The 27,127-nt window shown below is 38.3% G+C and overlaps 2 protein-coding genes across 2 annotated transcripts in view; both read left to right on the forward strand.

Annotated features, from left to right (window-relative positions):
* Positions 1–2,673: 2,673 nt before the first annotated feature.
* si:dkey-187a12.4 lies at positions 2,674–7,794 on the forward strand. Its single transcript, XM_044215035.1, has 4 exons — positions 2,674–3,125; positions 4,313–4,536; positions 4,662–4,821; positions 5,540–7,794. The coding sequence occupies exons 1-4, from the start codon at positions 2,843–2,845 to the stop codon at positions 5,722–5,724; spliced, it is 852 nt and encodes a 283-aa protein (XP_044070970.1). The 5' UTR covers positions 2,674–2,842; the 3' UTR covers positions 5,725–7,794.
* Positions 7,795–9,123: 1,329 nt separating this feature from the next.
* The window catches only part of LOC122884301 (ras and Rab interactor 2-like), a 60,909-nt gene continuing 42,905 nt past the window's right edge, over positions 9,124–27,127 (forward strand). Inside the window, 2 exon segments of the mRNA XM_044214076.1 lie at positions 9,124–9,381; positions 21,925–22,054. Of these exon segments, the coding sequence (XP_044070011.1) occupies positions 21,995–22,054 (60 nt within the window). The 5' untranslated portion in view covers positions 9,124–9,381; positions 21,925–21,994.

Here is a 27,127-nt window from a genome sequence, read left to right on the forward strand (position 1 = left end):
GAGTGGCTTCATGTACACATTGTCAAAAGCCAATCGAATCTAATAATGAGATAAACGCAGTACTAAGGCTATCATTTTCAACGTCCACATGAATATTGAAATCACCTACAATAATTACTTTATCTTTTATAAGGATTAAATTTGATAAAAACTCTGAGAATTCAAATAAAAATTCAGAATAAGGACCAAGAGCATGGTACACTATAACAAATAGAATTGGCTGTCGTGTTTTCCAGAGCGGGTGTGAAAGACTAAGAAGAAGGCTTTCAAATGAGTTCCACGTCCTCGGCCAGTGCCTCGAGGAATATGAGTATTAATATGACTGGGCGGAGTGGATTCATTTAGGCTAACTTATTCTTCATAACCCAGCCAGGTTTCAGGAAGACAAAATTAGTCAATATGATACTCTGATATTAAATCGTTCACTAGTACAGCTTTAGATGACAGAGATCTGATGTTTAAGAGTCCACATTTAATTCTCCTATTTTGTTGTGCTATTTCATCGTTTTTGTTTAGGTTTTTGTGTATAACTCCTCTTCTGTTAACTTTTGATTTTATTGATTTAAGTGGTCAGGGGGCAGACACCGTCACTAAGGAGTTTTGGGTGGGTAACAGCTCTGGAAGCGCAGAGAAGCGTGTAGGACTGCAACTCTGCTTCCTGGTCTCAACTCTGAGTTGTCACTCTATCAGAATGTATCAAGGATATTGATAACTGGCTGTATAGTATTTTTTTGCAGTTAAACAATGACAACACAGAAATCCTTTTATTCAAGAACGCTGAAAAAAATCGTTCATACATTTATTTCCAGTCGACTAGTCTACTGTAACGCTCTGCTCACAGGAATTTCTAAAATCATCTCATTCGACTACAGCTACTCCAGAATGCAGCTGCTAAAGTTTTAACTAGCGAAAGGAAATACAACCATATAATGCCTGTGCTGAGGTCGTTACATTGGCTCCCAGTAAATTTTAGAATTGATTTGAAAATTTGAATGCTCGTTTTTAAGGCCTTTCATGGTCTGGCACCTGAATATCTCTGCAACATTCTTGTGAGCTATGAACCAGCAAGACCGCTTAGGTTATCTGGAACAGGCCATCTGGTCTCCACGAAAACTGGTGAAACTGCTGTTAGCTTTTATGCTCCAAGCCGCTGGAACTCCCTACCCAATCATGTTAGGTGTGCCCCAAACTCATTACATTCCTTTTTAGCTGCGATTTTCAGTAGTCTGGTTTGCAGGTTTTAACTTTTTATTTTATTTTTCTTATTTTATTGTTTTTTTATTGGTCGACTGTTGGTCTTAAATGGTTTTATTTAGCCTTTTTTATTCTTAATTGTTAATGGTTTTAATTTATTATTTTATGTTTATTTATTTATTTCTATTCCAACTTTTAAAATATTTTTAAACTGACATGTATTATTATTCATGTGTCTATTTTAACTGTGGTTACTTATGTCTAATGTCTTATCATTACAATATTTTGGAATTACAATATCACACTGTGCAACACATTGTGCTTCCATCTGGAATTAAATGTGGTATATAAATAAAGACGTTTCGGCTCCCATCCGGAAGTCATTCTCAATTGTGAAAAAATGGGACGGGAACTAGAATTTTAAGCTACTCTGTGTTACATAGCCCTGCCCTCAGGAAGGAATCTACCTGAGTATCTGTTAATAGCTTTCACCTGAAACTGACCTAATTGTTTCCAAGATGGCCCAGTAATCAGTAATCAGTGTCCAGATGACTACGACTGAAACCTTTTCTACGATAGAACACTCCTGGAATTATTAATCCTGCTTGCTTGCTTACATAATTTATAGTTAAATCACACCTGAAGAACCATGTACATGCTTTTTGTGACATGTAAAATTGACTAGTGAAATGGCCTTCTGTTTGGGCGGTTGTAGCTCATTCAGAATGCTGCAGGCTGGCTTTTCACAGTGACTAAGAAAAGAGAGCACATTACACCTGTACTCAAATCACTACATTGGATTCCAGTATGCTCCAGATGTGACTTCAAGGTTATCTTGCTTTTTGTACAAAGCTCTGAATGGCTTTGCGCCACCATATGCTTAAAAGCTATGAGCCACTCAGGTCCTCTTGGAGGCTATTCCAGCTACTACACGCATAAAAACTAAATCCTTACCCGGAACAGCAAAAGTACCAGTACTAGATTACCTAAGATGTGTGCATACTCTCATTTCGTGTGCATTCCATCCTTTGTAATTGAAAAATGTATTTGTGTATTTTTCCTGTATGGTTTTTGTAAATGATAATTATAGTATAAATATAATAGTAATACAGTTATTATTATTATTATGGGTGTGTGTATATATATATATATATATATATATATATATATATATATATATATATATATATATAAATAAATAAATGGGTTTTACTGTGAGTACTACTTCCACAGGATTATATTACCTGTACAAAAACTTCATTCCATATTTCTCACTGAACATAATTTTGGTAAAGATTTTACTCCCCATTTTTAAATGGCACGATTAGACCCCCCAGTGACTGTCACTCAAACAGCACTGCGATGAATTTGTTAGTAAGTAATTCCTCAATAAACTCCTAAAATCTGACGCATATGCATCAATGCCTTTGGCAATGAGGCGCTTGCCTTCTGGGAAATGTAGTTCTGTAGCCGCCCCAATGTTCTTTCAACATTTCAGTGACGTTTGTGCAACGTGATATCATGCGCTAGAAATTTCTGTTTTATAACAACTTCCGCTCCTTCCTTTTCGTAAAATGAGCAAAGAAACGTTATCAAAAGGTTTTTGGTAACGTTTCATCGGTACACCGTTTGGACAAACTTAGGCTAAATGGAGCATGATAACGGAGATAATCATGACTGGCCGATGCAAGGACGAGTAGAAGGTTTTGTGAACAAACATATGGCAGACATTGCTCTGGAAACCCTCCAGCAGAGGTTGTCTGCTGTGTCCAATGAGATGAACAGTCTGGCTGAACATGTCTCCAGACGCTCAGGGGAAGAGTTCAAAGACGAAGTACGACGCGGGGACGTGATCTTCGGTGTGGAGCCGCCGCTCTCCTCCGCCTGTAGCTCCGGAGCCGTTGACAAGATCATTTCTGCCCCATCCACAGGTAGACTGTTAGCTGCGAACCATTTATTTAACTCCACAACAAAACCTGGAAATAGTTTGAATTTGTTTAAATGGTCTGTCAGAAAGATGGATAAGAAAGTTAAACTTACGTTATTTTTAGGTAATTCAACTTAATTTGATACTTCAAAATTCACGTGAACATTAGTACTTTTAAGTACTTAAGGCAATGGTGTGTGATATTGTTAGCAATTGCCATTAACAAAATACTATTTCTGCTATGTTCTCTGTAAATGAACTGTATCCTATTTTTATATTATTATTTCTAAAGGTAAAATTCAAAACCATTCACTAGCATCATTATCCACTGGCCATTTTATTTTACTTTTTATAGTTTTATTTAATTTATTTAGGCAAGTTTTTTTAGTTAGTAGTATCAGGTAATATGTAATTATGTTGACAGTATTGTTTTGAACATATTTACTAAAGCATTCAAAAGCTACGGTGGCCGACAAGGTCAAACGCACTGCAACATAAGAAAACATGCAAATAGACAAAACACAAGCAAATTAAAACAACATCTTCATTAATTTGACAACACATGCGCAGCATTTAGAAAACATGCTGCAAACACACACAACACAACCAAATCACAAACGTGCTGCAAAGACACAAAACAACAACGGAAGTGTTCCAGAGGACACTTAAAAATGCTGAACATGACTTGGACATGCTTGTTGTCAAGTTTGTTGCCATGGTTTGTGTCTCATGAAGTTATTCAAGTTGGGTCCGTGTATCATCCGTTAATATTTATGTTGTGGGTTTTTGACTGCTACCTACCACCTATCCTACCAACAGTGTTGACAGAAGACCTGTAGCCTGCATGATAATCATATAGGCATTATTAGACCACAATATTCCGAGGCATAGGCTACAGAAGGCCAAGCATTGTAATGATAACTTCAGCTTAGATGTTTAAAAAGTTACACATCACACTTGACATTGTAGTACCATTAAACTTAATTCAATTCTGCACAACTTCTACTATGTCATGTCATCAACATTCCATTCCTCAGGCAACATATCTATCACGTAAATATCACATGACAGTTTTCTTCTGTAGGTTATCCATGGCAGTAGCCAGATGTATTCACCTATCTTGAACCTCTTGAATCTTTACCCTTACGCCATCCTATCACACTCAGCTACTCTCCACCACTTCCCCTCTAGAGACTGCTGCTCAGCGCAAGATCATCGCTCTACTGGTGGAGATCAAAGAGGAGCAGCAAAGGCAGTGGGCAGTGCTGAGGGATCTTCAGGCCCGACTGCAGGGTCAAACTGGCCACAAGGATGAGGATGTTGAGGCTCTGGACATGGATCTCCCCCTGAGGACCCTCGAGCAGCTGGATGAGATGGAGAGACAGCTGGTGGATGCAGGAATACAGAAGAGAATGGTAGTTAAAATGGTGCTGTTTATGTGTGATGTGATGCTTAAGGCTCCAAGTACCTTGAGTTGCTTGCCGTGTGAATGCTCAGTGCCTGCTGTGAAACTGATGTTGATACCTTGTCCAAATTCAAGGTGTCTTACCTGTCACGGATGGGTGGGGCTACAGTTGATGATGCAGTGAGACGTCTTATGCAAGCTGTACTTTCATTCGCTCTTGGTTCTGAGCTCAACTGGGTGGGCCGCGGACAGAAGAGAAGCTTCAGGAACACTCGCCTCCAAGGGGTCCTCTTCCGTAAGTATGCATGCTACTTGAAACTACTAAATATAAGATAAGATAAACTCAATTGATCCCACACAGGAGGAATGAAGTGTCACAGCAGCAAAATGAAGCACAAGAATTGATGCATAATATACTGTAGATCTGTAAGCTTAAAGGATAGTCTATTAATATTCTCTATTTTTCATATTGTTAACAAATACCATAAAAAGACTAAAACTAACAATGAATTGATCCTACTAACAAGTATTGTCTGTGTATTCAAAGCCTGATATATATTATTCCTCTGTGCCATAGAGCTCCATGGTTGTCCAAAAACTATTAAAAACCCAATGAGTCACACTGTTGCACTGGGTGACATGTTCCTTTACTACCATGAACACACACACTGTAGTTTATTTTGATTCAATACCACATACACTGACAATACTTGCCTTCAAATGGAAACAATGCTGTATGCGTCTGATGAAAAGGACAAACGAGTAAATGTTGAAAATGACTTCAAGCACCTGACTCATCCTTTAAAGTCACTACTCCAAGTAAATTGTTTAGCTATCTGAAAATGTGTGCAGTGCTACGCATCCAGGTGTCAGAATAGGTACTTTATACACTCAGGATGTCTTGATCAAGTTTCTTTGGTCTGGATCCCAATCTGGATTATTATGGTTTAATAAGGATGGTAAATGAATAGCATTGAGCTGTACACATGATAATCTCCAGCTTCTCCTCTTAGGTGCTCTGAAACGAACACCAGTGGGTAAGGAGGCCACACATCACCAGTACGCTGACGTGGTGAAAAAATGGCTGCGATTTGCCCCGTTCAGACAGGGAGGGACCGGCCGTCGCTGCTGCAAACCTCCTGTGGAGTTTCCAGATTCTGAGGAAACAGACAGTTTTAACCAAAGCTGCACACACTGACATTTATCTCACTTATTAGTTATCCCAAGATACCTAAACATTCTGGCACATATATTCAAATGTAAAAAAAAAAAAAGATTGCTGTTATGATAGCAATATTATAATTATTTTTCTCTTAAAGACACATGCACACTGTACATTTTTGGTATTTTTCTTCCTCCAAGGTGCAGATAGTTCAAATGTGTCATTTAAAGAGTTGAATGAGGAGGCATTTCTCCTTTTCAGTGAGCTATGTTAGAGAACGAAAACCTGGCAATGGTGTGCCTTTCGGAACTTCACTTTTGATAAGGATGCAATCTTTCTTTTTAAAATATTCGTCAGTGCACATCAGTCTCAGCTGTTCATAAATGTATATATAGTGTCTTGGAATGAAACCTTCCACTGTATGAATTTTTCTCTATGTTAAAACATTGTTTCACCTCTTGAACGGCAACAATATTTTTCCCTTTTTATTGACTAATGCAGCTATGTAACTCTACTGAGGGTTACTTAAACAATATGTGAGAATTTGTACAGTGGATGTTCACAATTTATACTGTAGGGGGTGATGAAATCAAAGCACTTGTCTCAACACACTGAATCATTTTTGAAAGTGGTTAAACTTTAAAGAAGAGGTTATTTTCTGTCATCCCTATCATCTCCTGCCTTAAAATGGAACAGTAACATCTAACAGTATTTGCAATTTTTCAGTAAATTGAATACTATATTGCCCGGAAAAAGCATCTCCATGACTTTTTCCACTTGTTCTTGTGTAGTTTGTAGTATCATTTATTTATTACATTTATTATTAAAATCGTTACACAATGAATAGCTATAGCTGCAGATTATTTGTCAATTTTACACCAATTAAGCACACATGAAACAACTAGCTTGTCATAAGTGCTAATTTTTGAGGCATTAATCACAGACATGGTTTGTTTAACAGCTTTTAACAGTAACTTTAGTGGGTGACACACGGATTATAAGAATTTAGTTGCTTTGGAAAACTGATGTTGTAAGCACAAACATGTTGGTTATAGCCTTATAGCATGACCTTTCTTTATTTATACCAGAAATACACAAGTTGAGTTGACTAGGCAGAAAAAAGACATGCAGAAAACATGCAGGATTTGACCTAATCTATGATTAAGTAATCTGGTTTATGGTCTAAATTAAAATGATTTTGTCAGATGTAGCCAGCATATAGACCATGACAGTGATACCTACAGTACATCAGGGTAAACAGTGTTAATACAAACTAGTCCAGAGTTACAATTATTTAATTTTGACTGTAATGTAGTTTTGTAATTTTTTTAATAATGTATGTTAAACCATGTAAAATGTGGTCTTTATGATGTGCTTCAGATAGAATATTGTTACTTTTTAATGTATATTGATAATTTTCAGGTGATAAATCAGTTTTGTTTTTAGCTCCAGTGAAATTATACACGATTCTTAATTTCAGCGTGAAGGAAACTCAAGTGGTTCTGTGTAAATGTCTTTTCAAGTATAAATCAAGCTGAACTAAATTAAATTAGTCTCTGTGGGATTTTATTCTGAGTGTGGAAAGGGATTCTATTTCAACTATATATATATATATATATTTTTCTTAGCCTAACTCACAACAAGAAATAGCCAATCATTTCATTATTATTTTTGCATGACAATTGGACACTCAAACATTTGAGTTCAGACAATATTTACATTCATCATCTTTGTGCTTCATTTTTGTTACCCAGGTAGGATGACAGACATTATGACATGTTACAGCAGGAAAATACACACTGTTATGGCTTAGTGGGACACCTGAAGTGAATTATTGTGGCTTTGATTGTATCTCCTTTGTACCTCAAGTAACTATGGACAAAAGTGATCATGAAATAACTTCTGTTATAAATTGGTGCAACATAAATAAAATTTCATTGATCTGAAGTGTTTGCCAAATGAAAAAATGTAAATTAATGGAGCCATTGTTAATGTTATTAGTTACACTTGTGCTTTTCCTACTGTGATAAGTCAAATGTCTGCTGTGAAAAAGGCCTATTCTAATGTCCCATATAGTTATCAATAAATGCCTCTGTAAAGACATGAGTACCATGAATACAGCATGTTTTCTGTTTGTTGAGAAACTTCTTGGAGCTGAAAGTGGCACATTCATATGGCTGCAGTTAACTCCACAATGATAAATATAATATAAATCAAGCTAAATGCAGTCCCATTCTGTTTCAACTCAGCGACTCTAGCTAGAGCGGAAATGCTATGGTAAATATAAGTTGGTTTTACACTAATATTTCTTCTACAGAAGTGCAGTTTCTACAAAGTATGATTTTTTTCTTCTCTGTTCCTCTTTCCACTTTTGATGATATTGCTAGCTTTTAAAACAAAATCTAAATGAAGGGAATATACATTTAATCAGCATGGAAAAATTACAAAAATCAGATAAAATAGTATGAAGTATGTACCATGTACCATGTGATAAAATTGAAAATCCCTACAACAGAGTTTTTTTTCCAGTTTTTTTTAAATTAACTTTGTCTTATTTTTAGAGTAACTACATCTTGAGTCACTTTTGAAAAAGGTATCATAGAATGTTACTTCTCGGAACTGGAGATAAACCCTCAATCTTTGGAGAGGGACCTATAACATTTTCCCAGTCGGGACACGTGACATGAAAGTTAATGCAGAGTTTGTTTTTGTTCCTTTGCAGTGCTATGGGGGGAAGGAGGCAGCGGCATCAAGCCAGTTAGAAGACGAAAACCTCCGGGAGTAGTGCGGCTTTATCTTTAAATTAAAAGCATGGAATTTGACTGAAAGATATGCTGCTGAATCACAGATCTTGCACCATTAGGTCATTAGACCAAGGTAAATTTGGGAATTAATTTAGACCAACTGTCAAACCTTACTGTCAAACATATGTTAAATCTATGGAAAATTTGGGAAGAGGGACGAAAAAAAACGAGCAACACATAATATTTTTACACATAAAACCTTTTACCCAGATCACATTATTGCTTTAACTATTTAGAAAATGCTATTGTCGTGTTCATATGCATATACATGCACAACATGTAGTGTATCAGACAACTCTGTTTTGTATACCAGTAGTTTGTTCTGTTTTTACATATGATTGTATTTTCATCACAGAACTGAGGTTGTGTAACTCTGTCTGGTCAATTACGTTCAAGAACCAACTGGATGGGTTAACTGAGCTTACATTGCACTGGGTAGTGGGTACTTTGGAGTAACTTCAGAGAAAAATCAATATTGGAAAGAAAACAGGTTGCCACAGGAAGTTTACATACAGCACAGATCCGAAAATCATCTATTAATATAAATTTAGATTTTCTTTTCTTTGGAATAGGTACATAGTGTGCTGCTTTACAGTATTTTATTTTGAAAAGTGTAAACGGAAGTCTTTTCTTCTAATGGCTTGTTTTACAGAAAAAGAAACAACTAATAGCTCCTCAGAACTGTTAGGGCCATGGAGGCAGCCGGCCAAAGGATATATTCGGTTCACTTGTTTTCCTCACCCGAAACTATAAGAAATACTTATTAAGTATCACAACTCATTACAACTGGTACCCGACATGGAGTTATAATGGTATTTACATATCCAGCAACTCTCGGAGCAGCGCAGTTTTCTTTTGCCAAACTGGAATAACACTCACTCCGTAATAGGTAAGTAAGGTTACCGTCAAAGTTAGCTGTCCTTTGTGTTGACATTCTGCACTGGTGATACCGTGCCTTTGTCGTCTGTAGCTAACTTCCAAACTCAGATTTAGCTCTGTCTCTTGATAAAGCCATAGGGTCATTATTTATTGTTGCATTGTCAATATTAAAGCAGCATTATGTGTGAGGAATCCTGTCGGACGTGTTGTACAAGTTATCACCACCTGTTGCGCGACGTCAGTGTTTAACCAGCCCCGATGAAAGCATATGCGCCAATTATGTATAAAATTTCGCTTAAAAGAAATAATGTGTTGTTTTGCTAGGTCACTCAGAGCATAATGTGTGATTTTTTTTTTTTTGCGAATCTCCGGGAACTAACCTTAAATTCTGCATGTAAATAACGTTAATTCAACACAAACGACATAACATATACAAATGTTTAATTCATTTAAATAGCCCAAGACCGCCGATAGTATATTTAGTGTGACAAGACATTTGAATAAAGTCTCAATATCTTACAGCTCATTACAAGCGGTTTGTTGCTGTACCGTACAGTCCATGGCCAGTACCGATACGCGTAAGCTTATTAAATAGACAGATTTATTAATTGAGTTTGGTGTACAACTTACTGTGTGTGTGTACTTGGTAAAGTACGACGGATGACGACTTGTGTGGTTGACAGTCTATTAACACATATAGACATCACGTCTTGTCTAGATTGAGAAGTTACACAACTTTTCAAACCGAACCCATGTTGAGTTTTCATTGAGAGATGTGATTAAGAAACATAATTTTATTAGAGCCAGTGCCATAAAGCTCTGTTGACAGGGATATAATGACCCAGATTAGTGAGAATAAACTAGAGTTAACAAATGCTTTAGCATTGTTGTTGGAAACTGAGGAATTAGCTACAATAAGCAATAAATAAGCTCTCAAGAAAACAAATTGAGCTTATCCCCAAAACTCTCACAGCCTGGAGCATCTGAGGCTATGTGAGCAGTATGACATTTCATCTCAGCCTAGAAATCCACTTGTCTGCAGTGGTGTTTTGTAGCTGGTGACTCAAGACTCAGCTTTCTTTGACCCCTGAATGTTTTCAGCTCACAGACTGGTGTGTCATCTGTTGTTTGCATGGTAATTAGAGTGTTGTTTTAAAAGTTGCTGCCAGGTGTTTGCAGGGACTATAACCTTACCTATTATCACAAGCCACTCACATCATATCATCTCCCTTCGGAGTTTTTTTATCATGGGAGAAGCATGAAAAAGAGCAAAAGCATTTCCGGGTACTGGCCAAGACCCTGGTTTTCCAATCTTCTCAGAAATCTGCTAATGTGCTCAATGTCGGGACCATGGGTCAGTGACAAATAAGGGTTGGCAAGATGAGCAATTCAAAAATATTTTAAAAACTTGTTTTAAAAGCATGCATCAGGTTAGTTAAAATGTACATTTTGTATTTATTTTTAATTGGTATTTTTCCCAATCTTAAGAAGTTTAGATCAAATTTTAAAAAATTGGTTGTTATGTTAAATGAAGTAGTTGCACTCCAGTAGCTCTGCAAGCTCCAATAGAGCAGGGTAATTGGTGTGATGTGCCTGCTCTCTTTGTAATGTGATAAATGCACTTAAATCCTCCAATCACAGCACACCACCACTAGTTTGAAGGCAACCAACACTGAGTTTGATCTTATGGAAAGTATCATCATTATGATACAAATAAAATTTTAAGCTATAAAACAACCAAGAAAAGAGCAACAAAAAATTCAAAATATTGACAAAAACATTCCTAGAGGAATGTATAGCTTCCATGTCAATATACTGGTTACCAGCTTTAATATGTTGACAGACCAATTATGCAACATGTTATCTTACATCAATGAGGAATGAGATCTTTCACTCTCCTGGTGGTGTTGAATGTTACGGTACTTGTCCAGGTAGTCAACTCGATAAAGCTGACACCCAATAATAAATGGTCTCTTGCCCACACCTCTTTTCGGCACAAGCGACAGAACATTCCTGCGGGCAACACAGGATTTTAATTTATTTCAAAAGTATAGATATGGTGGGTCATTCAGGTTGTGTGTCATGTTGAATACTCACCATGGCCATGTATGTGGTACAACCAAGGCTTGAATCTGATGATATCAACCCAGTTAGGGTCTCACAAAGGCTGCCGTGTCGTCGTCTAGGTGGTCCTTGCTCCTTTCCATTTGTGCTATGATTCAGCTATTTTCTACCTTTTGTACTTTTTGAAATATATAGCTTACAGCAGTTACCATCACAATGGCAACCTTGGATCTCAGGGGAGAAACAGAGCTGATTGACATGAATTAATTAGGTCAGTTTGAAACAGACAGACACACACAAACAGTTTTTTCTATCTCTCTGAGGATTTTTAATGATACAGAAAACACACAAACGTACAGACAGACAGAAATAAACACAAACACACACACAAAGATCTTAGACATTTTGAAACTTTTTGAAGTATTTTATTAAGGTGTATCTACTTGTTCATACTTTCAAACTTCCATACTACAAACTCCATTCCAGTTTAGCTCCCAGCCGTCTATTACGCCGGCTATTACTTTTCTCATTCATATACTTTCCAAAATGTTCAAATGTTCAACATTTCCACTTTTACCCATGTTTTCAACTCTTAACTACTCATTCATACTTTCAGCTAGAAACTCCATTCACACGTCAAAACATCTTCTGTATATTCTAGGTATTAACTTTTCAAATCCCATTAAAATTTTTTAAAATATTCAACTTTGTTTGAAATAGAGTTACAATGGTAGTCAATGAGAAAAGCCTTCAAACTCACTCATCTTCAAGCTCTTCCTACGTTTATGTAGAAACTCCATATGTGGAAAAATTGTGCAGCTCAGCTAATTTGAAAATATAGAAATTCTGATTTGATGATATATATCCACATATTTTTGTTTAGGAGAACACGCAAGTAAAGATTACAAATTTGTGTGATGGTGATCTTTTATAGTTATTGTCACAATAACTTACCAACTATGGTAGTCTGCACAAGAAATGCCTCAGTTTTCCACCAACCAAGTCAGTTTGGCCAAAACTACTGAAAAAATACCATTGAACAAGTTTAAGTGACTGAGCATTGTCAGTTACATATGCACCTAAGGTTGATTGACTGATTACACATCAAAGAAGTTTGTTCCTCTGTTCTGATTTTCACAATTTTCACTCTTCATGCATAATTTATACATCAAAAAGCAGGAAAACTTGTGCTGGTTCCAGACGTAACTGTGGAGTCAAACAAACACACACAGTTGGCACACTCAGCTTCAGAGTGACATCAGTGACAGCCAACTGCTGTATAGACTTGCATTTTGGTCTCAGCATATGGAATGCATGCATAGAGTGTGCTATTTCAGAGGAGTCCAGTTCTAATTCTAGGCCATATTTTATATCACAGAACCCGTTTTAGAGCACAGGACATTGCCCAACACCACAGAAATATTGCCCAATGACCTCTTATTACATTTGAGGTTTACCCAAATTGTAAAAAGCTCCTGAACCTCCTCATGTAACCACCTCACTCGTGCATGGTTCCTCCGTTGTCCTGTTTTACTGACAAATCAAAAACTAATTTCTAAACTATAGAGCTTTCTTTGTAGTGTTTTGTTTACTCCAGTTGCCATAAATTCATTGTAGTGTATAAGATGTGAGTAAATAATATTAGAGTATGGTCTAGACCTGCTCTATAGCACAAGTGCAATGAGATAACTTCTGTTATGAATTGGTGCTTTATAAATAAAATTGAATTGAAATAAATAAATTGAATTGTTTTCAGATTCTCTCCTTTTATCATGCTTTGTCAGAAATGTATTCAAATTTCATCAACACTTCCTGAGGTAGTATGAACAACAGCTTTATGCATCAACATTAACTTATAGCAGCAAATGAACAGAGCTGAACAGAAGCCCCCCCCCCTCACCATAGTTATTGAATGAATGAAGCAGAAACAGTTATTTCCCCAAATGTTTGTTTATGGCAAAAATAAATGTAATTCAGTAGACATAAAAGGAATCTGTTTCTCTACACAACTACACAACACAAAGTATACGACATACAGTAGTCCCAGTGTGAGTCCCTTTCTCACACTGTAATCACTGGGAGATTTGAGTGTGGATTTTTAAGCTTATCTCTTGATTAAACCTGCAGAATATCCCCATTTGGCCAGAAGCCACATTGCTTTTATCAGGAGTTGGCAGTGGTCCTACCACAACAAGACACCATGAATAGGTCATAAAGCTTTATTCCTTCACCTGTTAAACTTCACACACAGCCTGAACTCCTTAAGAGTGTTACTTATGAGTAGCATGTAATTGAGTCATTTGAAATGTTGTATGTATGTTTATAATTTCAACACATATGCAAATGGATTTATTTCATCTGCCATCATGGCTTTTGAAAGAACCTAAAAAAGTTATTATTGACTCATGAACTTGAGGGACTACACCGTCTCATGAACTTGTTCTTTATCAGCAGTTAAGGCACAGTTGAAGCAAACTGGTTATGTGTATATTACTTGGAGGTTAAGTGGTTAATGGAGTTAGGAGTTTTTTGAGTTTGAGTCTTATTTCAGACTGATTTTCATGGAGGTAGGGTGTCCACCATGTGTAGTTCAGCACTTTTATTGAGGTGGTGTAGGCTTTGGCCTGGAGCACAGGGTGTGAGTGTGGGTGTAATGTGCAGGGCAAATGCTTTGATAGCGGACAAAGTTTTCATTGGTGTGTGTGGCTACAGAAAACTCCCTCTCTTGTTAATCAAGGTATGTGTGTTTGTGCATGTGTGTGATTTCACTGCTGTGTGGTTGGTTTTCCATGGAATAAAATTCTGCCTTGCAAAGCGGAGACACACCCAGCCAATGTAGGGGGAAATGGAATGCATTTGACACACTTTTAGGGGCTAAACATAGGCATTTTATGTGGAAGAAGCGAAATGGCTGCCATCATATCCCCCAGTTAAACCACGACCCACAGGAAGTCCCATCAGGAATGGTAGATGTTGACAGGGTCAGGAGGTTCATTTTCAGAGACATGATGAAAAAGCCTTATTGTTGACCAATGATGACATGGAAAGGCATGCAACTTATGTGTTTGAAAGTATATTGTCAGAAGAAACAGAAGATTAGAAGACCCAAAGAGTTTTTATTGGCATGACGAGGCCTAAGATCATTAAGCATACACCATTCATGTAGATTAACACACTAGAGAAAAGTAGTATCATTCTCACACGCATACTGATTAGGTATGTATCTAAGTAAGTAACTGTAAATTCGGCTTAGCTGCTATGGAGTGCATGAAGCATTAAGTTCTTCATAGTCTGACCATGCCATCTCACATTTGTTATGAGGACTAAGCAGCAAAACCGGCTCATTAGTCTAGACTCCTCTGATGTTTGTCCTTTATTTTGTGTGCTGTTGCTCTTATGTGGCATCTGCAGGTCTATAGAACTTCACTTGAGCAGTAATACTAGTAATTGTGGCTTTTTTAAATACAATTTTACCCTTTTATTATACAACATTTTACCTGCATCATGAAGGAATCACGCTTTTTTAATCAAATAAGAAGCAATTAAATGCTTCAGTTAGGTGAATTTTCTGAATGTGGCACAGCAAATTCTAGTCTAATGAAGATTGGCTCAGTGCTTAGTGTTGTTGTGGGTTTGAATCATCCAGCCAGCTAGGGGCCTCTCTGTATTGAGTTTGTATGCTTTCTCCATGCCTGTCAGACATTCTTGGTTCCCATACAATGTATCCCACAGGCTTTAGTGATTTCCTGACTTTTGATCTAGCGCCACCAGCAGATAAACCTTTGTCAAACTTTGGTTTACAAATATCAAAAAAACTGATGACGTTCCCTTCAGTCTCAGTTGTAATTTGTGTTTACGGCTAATTTGCAAATGTTAGCATGCTAACACACTAAACTAAGATGGTAAACATTATGTGATAAACATCAACATGTTATCATAGTCATTGTGATTATGTTGGTAGTGTCATGGTGTAATTAGCATTTAGCTAAAAAAAACCCCACTGTGCCTATAATTAAATCTTCTCTTTTCCTTTCGGCTGTTCCCTTTCAGGGGTCGCCACAGCGAATCATGTGCCTCCATCTAACCCTGTCTTCTGCATCCTCTTCACTCACACCAATTAACTTCATGTCCTCTCTCACTACATCCATAAATCTCCTCTTTGGTTTTCCTCTAGACCTCCTGCCTGGCAGCTCCAACCTCAGCATCCTTCTACCAATATATTCACTCTGAACATGTCCAAACGACCTCAGTCTGGCCTCTCTAACTTTATCTCCGAAACATCTAACATGAGCTGTCCCTCTGATGTACTCATTCCTGATCCTGTCCATCCTCATCACTCCCAAAGAGAACCTCAACATCTTAAGCTCTGCTACCTCCAGCTCTGGCTCTTGTCTTTTCTTCAGTGCCACTGTCTCTAAGCTGTACAACATCACTGGTCTTACCACCGTCTTGAACACCTTTCCTTTCATTCTTGCTGATACTCTTTTATCACACAACACACCTGACACTTTTCTCCACCCGTTCCAACCTGCTTGCACTCACCTCTTCACCTCTTTCCCACAGTCTCCATTGCTCTGAACCGTTGACCCTAAGTACTTAAAGTCCTGCACCTTCTTCACCTCTGCTCCCTGTAACCTCACCGTTCCACCTGGGTCCCTCTCATTGACACACATGTATTCTGTCTTACTGCAGCTAAGCTTCATTCCTCTATTTTCCAGAGCAGACCTCCATCTCTCTAGATTTTCCTCCACCTGCTCCCTGCTCTCACTACAAATCACAATGTCATCCGCAAACATCATAGTCCATGGAGATTCCTGTCTAACCTCATCTGTCAGCCTGTCCATCACCAGAGCAAACAAGAAGGGGCTCAGAGCCGATCCTTGATGCAAACCCACCTCCACCTTGAACTCCTCTGTCACACCTACAGCACACCTCACCACGGTCTTACAGCTCTCATACATGTCCTGCACCACTCTAACATACTTCTCTGCCACTCCAGACTTCCTCATACAATACCACAGCTCCTCTCTCGGCACCCTGTCATACGCTTTCTCTAAATCTATGAAGACACAATGCAACTCCCTTTGACCTTCTCTGTACTTCTCCATCAGCATCCTCAGAGCAAATACTGCATCTGTTGTACTCTTTCTAGGCATGAAACTATATTGCTGCTCACAAATGCTCACCTCTGCCCTTAGCCTAGCTTCCACTACTCTTTCCCACAACTTCATTGTATGGCTCATCAGCTTTATTCCTCTGTAGTTGCCACAGCTCTGCACATCTCCCTTGTTCTTAAAAATTGGCACCAGTACACTTCTCCTCCATTCCTCGGGCATCCTCTCACTCTCCAAGATCTTGTTAAACAAACTAGTCAGAAACTCTACTGCCACCTCTCCTAGACACTTCCATACCTCCACAGGTATGTCATCAGGACCAACTGCCTTTCCACTCTTCATCCTCTTCAACATCCTCCTCACTTCACTTGCTAATCTTTGATACTTCCTGCTCCACACCAATCACTTCTTCTACTCTTCGTTCCCTTTCATTTTCCTCATTCATCAACTCTTCAATGTACTCCTTCCATCTTCCCATCACACTCCTGGCACCTGTCAATACATTTCCATCCTTACCTTTAATCACCCTAACCTGCTGCACATCCTTCCCATCTCTATCTCTTTGTCTGGCCAACCTGTACAAATCCACCTCTCCCTCTTTAGTGTCCAACCTAGCGTACAAGTCCTCATATGCTCTTTGTATGGCCTTTGCCACCTCTACCTTCACCTTATGCTGCATCTCCCTGTACTCCTGTCTACTCTCTTCAGTCCTCTCAGTGTCCCACTTCTTCTTAGCTAACCTCTTTCTCTGTATACATTCCTGCACTTCCTCGTTCCACCAGCAAGTCTCCTTGTCCGCTTTCCTCTTTCCAGATGACACACCGAGTACCCTCCTACCTGTCTCCCTGATCACATTAGCTGTAGTGGTCCAGTCATCTGGGAGCACTTCCTGACCACCCAAAGTCTGTCTCAGCTCCTCCCTGAAAACTACACGACATTCTTCCTTTTTCAACTTCCACCACTTCGTCCTCTGCTCTGCCTTTGTCCTCTTCCATCTTCCTCACCACCAGAGTCATTTTACACACTACCATCCTGTGTTGTCTGGCTACACTCTCCCCTACCACTACTTTACAGTCACTGGTCTCTTTCAGATTACAATGTCTACACAAGATGTAGTCCACCTGAGTGCTTCTACCTCCGCTCTTATATGTCACCCTATGTGCCTGCCTCTTCTGGAAGAAAGTGTTCACTACAGCCATTTCCATCCTCTTTGCAAAGTCTACCACAATCTGTCCTTCTGCGTTCCTGTCCTGAAGACCAAACCTGCCCATCACATTCTCATCACCTCTGTTCCCTTCACCTACATGCCCATTGAAATCTGCACCAATCACCACTCTCTCACCTCTGGGGATGCTCTGCATCACTTCATCTAACTCACTCCAGAATTTCTCCTTCTCTTCTAACTCACATCCTACCTGTGGGGTATACCCACTCACAACATTGAACATCACCCCTTCAATTTCCAGCTTCAGACTCATCAACCTGTCTGATACTCTTTTTACCTCTAGAACATTCCTCACAAACTCCTCTTTCAGGATAACTCCTACTCCGTTTCTCTTCCTATCTGACCCATGGTAGAACAACTTGAACCCTGCTCCTAAGCTTCTAGCCTTGCTACCTTTCCACCTGGTCTCCTGGACACACAGTATGTCCACCTTCCTTCTCTGCATCATGTCAATCAACTCTCTAGCCTTCCCTGTCATAGTCCCAACATTCAAAGTCCCTACTGTCAGTCCACCGGTACCCTGCAGGTCAACAGCACCGGTGGCGGTCGTTGTTAACCCGGGCCCCGACCGATCCGGTATGGGAGTCATTTTCACGATTTGCATTTTTAATTTGGCATGTGTTTTACGTCGGATACCCTTCCTCACACAACCCTCTGCATTTATCCAGACTGAAGACACTGGCTTAATTAAATAAAAAAAAACAGCTTCACGGAGCCACTAGCATGCAAATTATACATTGGGCTGAAGTGTTGCAAACCACTCCTAGGACTCCTAGTCCTTTTATTTAATGAGGAAGTGTGTTTTACTATGTTTTTATATGAAAATCTGGTGTAATTTTTATGCAAACCTGCAACATAATAATCCTGCTGTTAATGTTCTGAGGGCAGCTGAGAATGAGAGTTGCTGGGAAAATTAATTTAGAAAATGTAGGATGGTTTACAACACTTCAGCCCAATGTACAATTTGTGATACATTTCATACATTTTATTTGTTTGATTAGAATGTCTGATTGTTTTATTTTCTTTCAAAGCTCATTAGAAGAAGGTTGTGCATTTGGTATAATTCATAGTAAAAGTGGGTCTGGCCCTAGTTTAGTGCTATGGTTTTGAATACCCTTTTAACATAGTGGACTAACATGCATGTGGATGTGCCTTATCACAGTCTAACAAAAGGACTAATACCAGGCCCCTGATCACAATACATCTGGCAGATGTGTAGTTTCTACTATAAACCCGAGTTGTACAGGGAATTTGGCTTGCAGGTTAGAGGATATGACTCATCTCAGATCCTCCCGCCTTGCCATGATTGTAGAATCAGGCATTGCCTAGCTAGTATTTCTCAACACACTTAAACTTAACATACACTTAAATTCCAAGTATATAAAAGCACAGGTTTTCCTTTTGTTTTGAAGAGGCTTATTTGTTGACATCACTAATGTGTTGGGTTTTCTGCAGAAAATGGAAACATGGAAACCAAACTGCCAAACTAACAACTACTGGAAGTCAGAATTACTCAACATTTTACCTATGATTTTAGATATTCATTAAGCAGTCAGGTTTGCTTCACAGTTGAATAAACAAAAAATAAGAGAAGAAGAAAGAAAGTAATTGGACACTGTAGATATTCCTCCTGTATAACTGGTGGGTGTTTTACTGTGAAGATGACTGACTCACGCAGGATTGATTCATTTTCCCATTTCCCCATTTTGTGTTCTGCTAATATTCTAACTGTAGAGACCCACCAGCTTTGTTAAGCTTTATCATTGTTGGGCCATGCAGCATATAACTAAATGTCACAGAGTGCTCATACAGTATAACCCCAGTATACAGGTCTACTGAATGATACAATTAAGCAATTAAGCCAGGGGTTTTCAAAGTCTGACACTGTGGGCCCATGCTTCCACTATCACAACTGTGCCAGTAGAAACTTGTTCAGTTCAGTTCTGCCACTGCAGTAATTGCCACGCCGTGAGAGCACACAACACATAAATCAGCTTCAATAAATCATTAGTCTATATTGGGGTGGAAATTAATTTTAATTAATATTAACCAACTCCCACAGGGGGAGAGAGAGAGTTTTTAAAATGTAACAAGCAGCAGAAGTCTCAGCCTGATATGTCAAAGCTTTGATCAGTAAATCCCAAACTATCTGCATGGCTACATAAAACTATGGGTATGTGGCAAAATGTATTTTTTTGTAATTACCGGGTAAAGTGGCCCTTTAAAACTTGTGCCAATTATGTCTGTAGGTGACATAGTATAAAATATGCAATCTATGTGACTCAGGGGCTATTTAGTGTATAACTGGACAACTGGCAGTCCAGTGTTTAGTTTTCCTTGACTGATAACCACAGGGGCCTTCCTGTTTACTAGGTCGGGTCTGTGACTCACACACAAGCTTCCAGTCACACACATGAAAACACACAGGTCTTCCTCCAACCAAAACAACCCCCAAAGCCCACCCCACTGCTTTGTTTTGACAAGAGGGGTTGGCCGAACAGAGTCCCACTAAAGCTATGAAGAGGAAAGGTGGAGTGATAGAGGCAGGAGATAAAAAAACAGCAAGGTTGCAAGCCTTCTGTCACTCTGTGGCTTCCTTTCCAGGAAATAAACCTGTTTCTCAATCTTGCATGCACACAAACACCAGTAAAAACATGGAAATCTAATCCAGTCTTTTTCCAAATTTTTTTTTTCTCCCAAAAGCTAGAGGCCTTATTGCTACACACTTTCCATGTGTTCAAGTGTTTGTGTTTGATTGGTTGGGGCCACTCAATTTGTTTCTTTCATAGCCAGTACCAGTTAGTTTTTATGCCTCCGTGCTGGCAATAGACGCGGCTAGAGGTAGTTGCTGAGTAGGTAGTGTACAGTGGGCTTTTAGAGCTTTTTGCTGAAAACACCTTATGAGAGTGAACCAAAACAGTAAAGTTAGCTGGACAGCTAAACAATGAGCCAAAACTCACTATAAAGCTCTGTAAAGCCGAGGGGATTCTCTGTAGGTTCATCATTACGATTTACGTCCAATAGCTATTCTAGAGCTTTCAATCATATCACATGATCTTCATCAGCAGATGGAGTCTGCCCAATTGCTATGGAATTGGTGATTTTTTTTTTGTAAGGATTTCTCCTCTAGGTTGGCTTAAAAGTTGAGTTTCAAACTCCATTTGTTACCTTGGAAACTGCAGCTGACAACACAATCTTAATTAATTAAATAGCCTAATGAGCAGTGGACATATCTTAGCTAGGGTTGCACATTTTGTTTTCCTTCCTTTTGTCTAGTTGAACACGTTGACAATCAATCATTGATTAATCATTAATAAGATACAAAACACGTCTTTTTCTTAGTTTAAGCTTTATTTAAACAATTCTAGTGGCACATTAGTTATGTGAAACATTAATTCATGATGCAAAAACTATTTAAACAAATAAAATAATAAAACAATAAGGCTTCTTGCTAACACTGACATGATAGTTTGTTGGGAGGACAGTCTTCCACTTTTGACTTGTCCTGCAACCGTCGGGTGTTGACTTTTCAGGTGTTACCACATTGATGTTGTACTGGAGCTGTATTTTAAGACGGTATTGCAAAATTTACTTTGAGCATTGTCCTCTTTTACAGTGTAATGTTTCCACGCTGGACTATGTTTTGCCCTCTTCATCTTGCCTCACCATTTCTCACTGACCACTTCTTCCTTTGTTGCGGCAGTAGTTTTTCTGAACAGCAATGTTGAAATACCCCCTCTTGTGGTATAAAGGTTAATATATGTGAGCTTCAGAGAAATGGTAAACAATATATACATTGTTGGTTAATACATTTTTAATTGGTTAAATTCTTAACGGCAATTAATCAATTAATGATTAATCATTAACATCCCTAAATTGGCTTGGCTGAACAGGTCAGAAACTACTGTTGTTGTTTTGACTGTTGTAGGTTGGAGTTTGTCTTTTTTTTCCTCTCGTCACACAACCACCATTCATTTCATAAGATGTTTTTGGAGAATGGCAGACAAGGAGAGAAAAACATGTGTGAAAAGGAAACAGAGCTACAATAACGCCTTTTCCAAACCACTTTTGTCATCATGCATCTCTTTTGTGACTGATCTTGAGTGGACAAAACTGAGCTGACTTGTTTTGTGTTTCTTTGTATGTATAGCTCTAAGGTCCTACTTCCTTCGTAGACAGTTCAGCAGACAGAGACAGACAGAGAAGGCTCTACAGACAACATGTCCACCAGTACCACCAGTCAGCCCTGCAAGCAGGAGAGGAAAGGCAGTTTCTTCCAGGTACGTGCCACTCAAATAATGACATCTCTGCGGGGCAAAATCATTTTCACACACAGAACTGTAAAGACAGTATGTTTTAGTAGCCATTCTAGTTTACATATAAGATCCTGGACTAGGAGATGTGGCTGGGGGGCAGCATATGGAGCCAGGACAGTGACTTTAAATTTTTGCATTGAAATCAACACAGGAACTGAAAAAGGAAACATTGGCATTGAAAGATTTATACTGGAAAAAGTTGTATTGACACTGAAATAAGTATTAGCACTAAAAAAAGTTTCATTGAAAAATAAAACAAAGACATTAAAAATTATTTCATTTTGTTTTGAATTTTTTTTGCCATTGTTTTTCAGTGACAACGTTCTGATTTTTTCTTTGTCACTCTTTTTCCAGTGACAGTTTTTTTTATGCTGTCAGTTATTGATGGGAGGGGGGCAAGGAGAGTGTAATTTACATATAATCTGCATACTAAGGAGCAAACATCACTCTTCCTGAACCAGCCGTCCTCTCGTCTGCTCTGAAGCCTCTTGCATCACAGCAAACTTATGGCAATGGTTTTCACAAGTTCACCTGGAACTCTCAGACAGAAAGTAAGTCTGTTTTCTCTCTGTCATTGTTTTCTCACATAGAATCAAGCTGGTTAAAGTTAACTTTTATCTGACGTTATGCTGGTCTGGCAGAGGTCCACTGGAACAAGCGCTAACGTTAGCTAATACCGACAGCTAGCTAACTTTAGGCTCAATGTGAACAAACAACGGCAGAGAGAAACAGATATGAGAAAAATATACATATCAAACAGAGGGAATTAGAAAGGCCATTGCAATCTTTTAATCCCGTTATGACAAATTACCGTTTGGCTGAGACCTTAACACATATACACCCACAGAGACTGAAATAGGACAATAACACTTAGATTAACAAATGTGTTGACAATAGCATGATTATATTGTTGAATTTGTTAAAGTGATGGAAATGCAGTGGTGGAATGTAACTAAACAGACTGGCAACTATTTTGATTATTGTTTACATTTTTCATGCAAAGATATTTCATGGTTCCAGCTTCACAAATGTGATGATTTGCTGCTTTTTCTTTTAATTATTTTAATTTATTTTTAAAAAAACAAACCAAAGAATCATTTGATTAATCCATACTAAAAATAATCATTTGTTGCAGTCTTACACGAAACAATTTGCTCCACCTCAGACTACAACAGTAAAATTCTGCTTTTACATTAATGCATGAGTAATAATAATCTAATGATATAATATATAGTATAATAGTATAACGTTACAGGGGCCATTTTTCTGTATTGAATAGGCCTACTTTTACTTTTAATACTCAAAGTACATTTTCCTGATGATAATAATACATTTTCAATGCAGTACTTTTACTTCTACTACTACTACAGTGTGGTATTAGTAATTTTACTTAAGTAAAGGATCTGAATACTTGGAAATGTGATGGAAATTATGTTTAGTTGGCATGCATATTATATGACATTCACCAGGAGTTTATCCACCCTTATATTTTTCCCAGTAAAAAAATGCTGAAATATAAGTCTTTCTTTGTCCTTTTTGGCTGCTCCAAGCACAGGTACCATAACTACATGAATAGACGCACATCAAAATCCAAATGGCGGCTGGCTTGACTGCGGTAACGTAATCCTCTGACATGGCCGCAGTAATCCACTGACATGACTACAGTAATCCTCTACCATGACTGCACAATTACAGCAATGGTGAACTTCCGGAACTTCCGGTGAACTCATGGAAACCATTGCCCTAAGTTTGCTGTGATGCCAGTGGCTTCGGAGTGGACAAGAGGACAGCTGGTTCAGGAAGAGTGACATGCTCTCCTTAGTATGCAGATTATATGTAAATCACGCTCTCCTTGCCCCGTCCTCCCCTCCTCTCCACACCAAAACGGTGACAGAAAGTTGAAACTGAAAACCAGTGACACTGGGGAAAAAAAACTGTCACCGAAAAGAGTGACATGAAGAAAAAATATGAACATCATTGAAAAACAGTTTCTGTGTTTTATTTTTCAGTGCCAATACTTGTTGCAATTCAATTCAATTCAATTTTATTTATATAGCGCCAATTCATAACAGAAGTTATCTCATTGCGTTTTTCTTATAGAACAGGTCTAGACCATATTCTTTATAATATTAATTACAGAGACCCAACAAATCCCACCATGAGCAAGCATTTGGCGACAGTGGCTTTTAACAGGCAGAAACCTTGGACAGAACCAGACTCAATGGTGGGCTGCCGTGTTAGGTTTTGAGAGAGAGAGAGAGAGAGAGAGAGAGAGAGAGGAGGGGTTTGGGGAAAGGGGGATAGGGTTAGGGAGGCACAATGCAAAGACCACGTAGAATTTTATTTTTTTTTATATAGTAGAATAGTAATTATAGTGTTAATATTAATAAATTAGTAATAATAGGAATGACAGCTATGGGAAGAATAATGTCAGCATCAGTAACAGAGCCAATAACAACAACTGTAGTAGCAGTTGTCGAGCAGGAACACGGGGACAGCAGGTGGCCCACAACCACAGACCCAGACCCCGCAGCACCGGAGGCAGAAAGGAGGCGGAGGTTGTAGTGCCAATACTTTTTCCAGTACAAATATTTCAATGCCAATGTTTCCTTTTTCAGTTCCAGTTTTGTTTTCAATGTCTCCATAGCATCAAACCTTTCAGTTACAGGCTAAATCCTGGACAAGATTAGCCTGAGTATAGCTCTGTGGTTTGTTTTCTAGTCAGGCTTTTCATCTCAGTTTGTTCTGGTAAAGCTCAGTTTCTCCCGGATTGCTTAACAAAGATTTATTTTCAAGGAAGATGGAGTAGTGAGCATCATGCTGATGCTACTGCAGATTTTAAGATAATTCATTTATTTATTGGGCAGTGGGGCAAAATGTATTAATGTTTATTGTATAAAAATCCAAATCAACCTGCTGTGAAAATCCACCAGTAACTTTCTAATTTTATGTTTTACATTTAGAATTATAATGAAATATAAAACAGCCTCAGCTCTGCTTTGTGCAGTGTATTTTTTGTATGTTTGTATGTTGTATCATATCGTTCATGATAATAGAGGTATAAATATAGTGTGATAAAATTTGTCATATCAAGACATGTACAGTAGAGTGACATGTTTTTATGTCATGGCTATGTACAGCAGCAACACACATGGCTGCGGATGTAACGTTGCTTCTGGCTCCACTTTGGAGGAGTCAGTTTCATTTACCTACTTCTTTGAAAGTACCGCAAGATGAGTTGCATCAGGATCTGATTTAGCTCAAGTGACAATGATTGATCAATCATGACATTGTACGATCGCTTTGCCATAATTAATCAGAGCAGCACATAGCAATATCGAGAAAAAGAGTTTTTACAAGTTGGGAAGAGTAGAGGCTAACAGTGACAGAGGCTCCTCCAGTACCAGCTGTCACTCAGCTCTGTCTGCTCACCATAGTGGACCAATAACTGGGCAGAAAAACATGACAAATGTGGTGTAAATCAGAGTCTCTCTGCTGACTGATTTAGTATAGTTTAATATTAAAATTGAGACACTTATGCTACAGTGTATTTTATCTGATTTTAACAGATTCCTCTGACAGAAGCTTTGCGCTGTGCTGTAAGAGAACTAAAAATTGGACCAAGCCTAATAGGCGGTGGGCCAAGACCGCATACTTACTTTAGTTTTAGAAAATAATTATTTTGAGGGAGGACCTGGATTTCTAAAGTTGTTAAGATTATTTTATTCTTAATCAGATTCTGTTTGTTGCCACTCGAAATAGTCTGTTTGTTAAATTTGCAGGCAAACACTGCAGCATACTATATCAGTCGAACCAATAGCACACTAGGATACTGATGGAGGGATATCATTAATAATCAGATTTAGCTACATTGAGCGCAGCTGTTTGGCTAAGGAATCAGAGTCTCAGCTGATGGACACAACGGAAAACGTTGGTAGCAGCACCACTCGACGTGTGAGGGTAAGTATTAATGTTATTGGAAAATGCTAGTTATGCAACTTGTTTGTTTTGTACAACATTTTTTTCAAACATATGGTGACCTTTTGGTAGCATTACCTTTACACTTACAAATAATGCTAGCTAGCATTACACACTGTATCGGTGAAGTAGCCTGCATCTATTTCTCATTAGCTAGTTTTCTTGATTTAATATAACGTTATTCACCTTACATGTGGTAGACAAAACCTGAATTGTTGATGTTGCACGTCTGCTAAAGTGGCCGCTGGCCAGCATCATATATTAGTAGTCTCATAAACCAAGCAAATGCGTTATGTTCATGTGTAAAATATAGTGCTATTTAATCACTGGTTAATTTTTCCTCACCTTTAGCGGATTGTATTGATTTGACCTTTGAGTAAATAGCTGGAGAGAGCAAATAGATAAATAAATCTAAAACAAGAAAAACTACAGCTGTGTGTGGTATATGTAAGCCAGGTAAGTTTACAGTGTATTGAAATAGTTATGAAATTTTGTTGAGCATTAGTAATTAACAGATTTAATTAGTTCTATTACAGAACGTATAGCAAAGGAACACAGTAATAACATTTACATAAACAAAACTTTATCATTTAGTCTTATTTACACACACCACTGCCTGAACAGACAGATCAAGCCATTTAGGCCTAGCCATCTTCAAATGACTAAAAGTGTAAAAGCTTCTCTTCCATTACTGTTTCACAGAAATACTTATATCCATTTTCATATAGGTTGCCTTCTGTTTTCTCATTTTTGTTTTTGGACATGTACCTATAGTCTCTGAAGCAGGTGAAGTGCTTTAGTGGCCACTAAGTCCCTGTCTCAAATATGGAGAAGTAGACTCATCTTTTCTCCCTAGAGCTGCATAAAGCATCTTCCCTGAAGTGAGTGTTTCAAATTGAATCAGTTTTTCTTTTATTCTTTTCCAGCTGTATGTCTCATATATGTATTTTTCATGTTTGCAAATTATGCATTGTATTGGAAGTAGGTGTGGTGCTTGTTTGTATGTGTAGAAGTCAGTGGTGTGTGACCTTAGAGCTTAGAGTCTTTGCCAGGGTTTCC

This window comes from Siniperca chuatsi, linkage group LG11 (assembly GCF_020085105.1).
Source record: "Siniperca chuatsi isolate FFG_IHB_CAS linkage group LG11, ASM2008510v1, whole genome shotgun sequence".
Taxonomy (NCBI): domain Eukaryota; kingdom Metazoa; phylum Chordata; class Actinopteri; order Centrarchiformes; family Sinipercidae; genus Siniperca; species Siniperca chuatsi.

Bases quoted from the DNA above. Each gene is read 5' to 3' on its own strand.
- si:dkey-187a12.4 (XM_044215035.1), top strand. From the start codon at position 2,843: ATGGAGCATGATAACGGAGATAATCATGACTGGCCGATGCAAGGACGA. The intron at 4,537-4,661 runs GTAGTTAAAATG...TCCAAATTCAAG, and splicing joins CAGGAATACAGAAGAGAATG to GTGTCTTACCTGTCACGGAT. The intron at 4,822-5,539 runs GTAAGTATGCAT...TTCTCCTCTTAG, and splicing joins CCTCCAAGGGGTCCTCTTCC to GTGCTCTGAAACGAACACCA.